The sequence below is a fragment of the Mandrillus leucophaeus genome, unplaced genomic scaffold (assembly GCF_000951045.1).
Source record: "Mandrillus leucophaeus isolate KB7577 unplaced genomic scaffold, Mleu.le_1.0 Scaffold46, whole genome shotgun sequence".
Taxonomy (NCBI): domain Eukaryota; kingdom Metazoa; phylum Chordata; class Mammalia; order Primates; family Cercopithecidae; genus Mandrillus; species Mandrillus leucophaeus.
The window spans coordinates 539,872-543,411 of NW_012104920.1; the positions used below are offsets into that span (position 1 = coordinate 539,872).

The 3,540-nt window shown below is 53.5% G+C and overlaps 1 protein-coding gene across 7 annotated transcripts in view; it reads left to right on the plus strand.

Moving 5' to 3' along the window:
- Window positions 1–1,176: 1,176 nt before the first annotated feature.
- TMEM107 (transmembrane protein 107) overlaps window positions 1,177–3,540 on the plus strand; it is a 3,894-nt gene continuing 1,530 nt past the window's right edge. The window contains exons 1-5 of one of the 7 annotated variants that reach the window (XM_011994509.1): window positions 1,205–1,375; window positions 1,552–1,619; window positions 1,721–1,821; window positions 2,931–3,027; window positions 3,273–3,540. In XM_011994509.1, the coding sequence (XP_011849899.1) occupies window positions 1,289–1,375; window positions 1,552–1,619; window positions 1,721–1,821; window positions 2,931–3,027; window positions 3,273–3,342 (423 nt within the window). In that variant the 5' untranslated portion in view covers window positions 1,205–1,288 and the 3' untranslated portion in view covers window positions 3,343–3,540. Of the gene's footprint in view, window positions 1,376–1,551; window positions 1,620–1,702; window positions 1,822–2,930; window positions 3,028–3,272 lie in introns of all 7 variants that reach the window. The other 6 variants (XM_011994507.1, XM_011994512.1, XM_011994508.1 and 3 more) reach the window with 6 other exon arrangements.

The window sequence follows — 3,540 nt, forward strand, 5'->3', positions numbered from 1 at the left end:
GCTGGGATTACAGGCGTGAGCCACTGTGCCTGGCCCGCGTATCCCTGTTTGTAGCACCTATTACCTTACGGATTTATTTGTTTGCATGTCTGTTGATCTCCCTGACTAGAATACTATTACTAGGTAATAAATAAATATATAAAAATATTTGTTGAAGGAATGAGAAATGCCTCTTGGGCTTGTACTTTAGTCTGGCTGGGAAGTAGGAAGAGATTGTTCTCCTGGGAAATGGGCCGGGAGTTTCCTTGAGGGTGGGACTTGACTGAGCAATTAGAGAAGAACTTTCAGATCCGCAGGGACCTGCGCTGAGGCCCAAAGGTCATGACGTCGCCGGTGATAAGAGCTTCTTGGACTGTAGCTGGGCAATGTCGGAGGTCCAGCACCTCCAAGAGATAAAGAAATCTAAGTTGAGTTTCCCTTCCCGTAGGCTCCAAGCCTCCCAGAGACGCAGGGACTGTACCATTCCCTTCGTCCACTCCCACCTTTCCAGCCACCTTGCTTTGCTCTTATTCCCACGCTAGTTTAAGGACGCTGACCACTTTTTGCACCCTGCAAATCCTTCACCAAACTGAGCAAAGTAGTCTGAGAGAAATCAGTCTTCCTCAAGGAAGGTTCAGACCTAGGGTCCTCAGACAACCAGGGGCTCTGTGACAATCTGTAACTGCCGAGCAGTCCAGAAACACCGGCCTCTCCACGTTCGGGTCCCTTGTTTCTCAGGCCCAGCTTGGTGGGAAGTTAAAGGCATGAGGAGAAGGGGAAGGGGAGCGGGTGTGAGTCTTCGGCATGGCGGGGACCTCAGCCCGGCGTGGCGGTGGGAGTGAGCTCAAGTGATCCACAACTGGGCAGCGTAGCTGGGGCTGGGGGCCGCTCCCGGCGTGGGCAACCGCGGAAGCAGAGGTGTCCCCAGGCTAGGCCAGGGTGGGTTTCCGTTCGTCGGCCCTGCGTGGGCAGATCGGGCGCTGCGGGGCTGTGCCACCCCTCACCCTCTGAGAAACAAAGGGCCTGGCTGCGCACGGGTACCCAGCCATTGGGTTAGAAGCTCTTTCCGGTACCCCTGACCTGAGTTAGCCCCGAAAGACCCACAGCAGATGGAGAATGTACTGCTCTCGCGAGGTTTTCCGAGAACGCGGCAGCACGCCCGCGTACGCGGTTACCAAGGCAACTGGGCGGTGCCTGAGCTGGCGGAAAGGAGGAGTTCGTCTAGATTTGTCCGCTTGCTGGTGGACTTCGGGAGTCGCAGTCTCTGAACTTCCAGCCTCAGAGACCGCCGCTCTTGTTCCCAAGGGCCATGGGCCGGGTCTCAGGGCTTGTGCCCTCTCGCTTCCTGACGCTCCTGGCGCATCTGGTGGTCGTCATCACCTTATTCTGGTCCCGGGTAAGACCCACGGCTGCCCTCCGTCCGCCCCCATTCCCATCTCGGAGTCGTCCCCGCCCCACCCTGCCCCTCTCCCAGTGTCTTACCCACTTGGGTTTTCTCGTGTTCCGCCGCCCCCAGGCCTGCCCAGCAGCCTGCCCCTTTTTCACTTCTCTTCCTCTCTGCCCTGCTCCCAGGACAGCAACATTCAGGCCTGCCTGCCTCTCAGGTTCACCCCCGAGGAGTATGACAAGCAGGACATTCAGTGAGCTCTTGGGACGGGGTGGCCAGAACAAAGAGGTGGTGGGAGTGGAGGGGTCTTAGAAGAAGTCCAAAGGCCTGGGCCAGTCCACTTCCTCTCTGCAGGCTGGTGGCCGCGCTTTCTGTCACCCTGGGCCTCTTTGCAGTGGAGCTGGCCGGTTTCCTCTCAGGAGTCTCCATGTTCAACAGCACCCAGAGCCTCATCTGTATCCTTTCTGCCTGCCCACCTTTCCCACACGACCCATTTCTATCAGGACTCCCTTCAGCCACCTGACACAATAGTGTCTGCTGTAGCCAGTCTCTCCAGTTCAAAGATCTTCAACCATGTGCTAAATCCTGCTGTTTACTAGGCACTTAAAATTCCGAAATGAGAGTAAAATACAGTTTTTGGCCAGGCACGTTGGCTCACGTCTGTAATCCCAGCACTGTGGGAGGCCCGCGCAGGAGGCAACATAGTTAGACCCCGTGTCTACAAAATAAATAGTAATAATAAAAACTCCACTTTTTTTTTTTTTTTAAACCATGAGGAGGAGGTAGATACACATCTGTAATTCAGTGTGATAAGCACTGTGCTATGGGAGTGTGTAAAGATAGCACAGGCAGGGTGCGATGGCTCACGCCTGTAATGCCAGCACTTTGGGAGACCGAGGCAGGTGGATCACCTGAGGTCAGGAGTTCAAGACCAGCCTGACCAACATAGTGAAACCCTGTCTGTACTAAAAATACAGAAATTAGTCGGGCGTGGCGGTGCACTCCTGTAATCCCAGCTACTCAGGAGGCTGAGGAAGGAGAATTGCTTGAACCCAGGAGGCAGAGGTTGCAGTGAGCTGAGATCGTGCCACTGCATTCCAGCCTGGGCGACAGAGCAAGACTCTGGCAAAAAACGAAAGATATAAAGCACATTGGGAACTCAGAAGAGGCAAAGAAAGCCAGGCACATGGGTCAGAGAATTGTGGACCAGGAGGACCAGGACACTGGAGGCTGATTCCAGCGCATATCAAGTCGCTGTCAGCACTCCTGTGTGGCATAGCAGGAGAGCCTACTCTTACCTCTCATCTGAAGGATCCAGGCTGGCCCCTAGATATGGGGTAGGGTAGCCTGAGATCCCATCTGCTCAGTCACTTCTGGTCTCTCCTCACATGACTGTCCTAAAATTCAGAAGTCGGGGATCCTGACTCTAGCCCTTGCAGTATGGTGAGGGAGCAAGCGATGAACCTGAATGCAGATGCCAACCCCACCACTGGCCTTTGGCCTTTTCTGACCCCTCACTATCTGTCGATCCAAAGACTTTCCTTAACTCTGGTGCCTTCCCAAGCCATTGGGGCTCACTGTAGTGCATCCGTGGCCCTGTCCTTCTTCATATTCGAGCGTTGGGAGTGCACTACGTATTGGTACATTTTTGTCTTCTGCAGGTGTGGTAGCATCCAATATTCGGGAATGAGGGAGGAAGGCTGACCCTAAACCTGAGGGTTTTTCCCCCACCCAGCCCTTTCCTCTATGTGTGAGATACCAGATCCACTTAACATCCTGTAGTCTTTTGAATTTTCATTCCCTACCCCATGCCACCTGTCCTACACTTTCAGGGGTGGGGTCTCTGGTTTGGAGATTTGGGTATTTATATTGAAAGGGTTTCTGAATCTACCACTTGCCTCGGTAGTGCCCTTCCAGCTGTCACTGAAATGACTTTAGTCGTCACCGTCTTTGGGCTGAAAAAGAAACCTTTCTGAGCACCTTCATGACGGGAACCTAAGGACGAAGGCTACAGGGGCAAGGGCCGCTTCGTATTCCTGGAAGAAGGAAGGCATAGGCTTCAGTCCTCCCCTCGGAAACTGCTTCTGCTGGAGGATATGTGTTGGAATAATTACGTCTTGAGTCTGGGATTATCCGCATTGTATTTAGTGGTTTGTAATAAAATATGTTTTGTA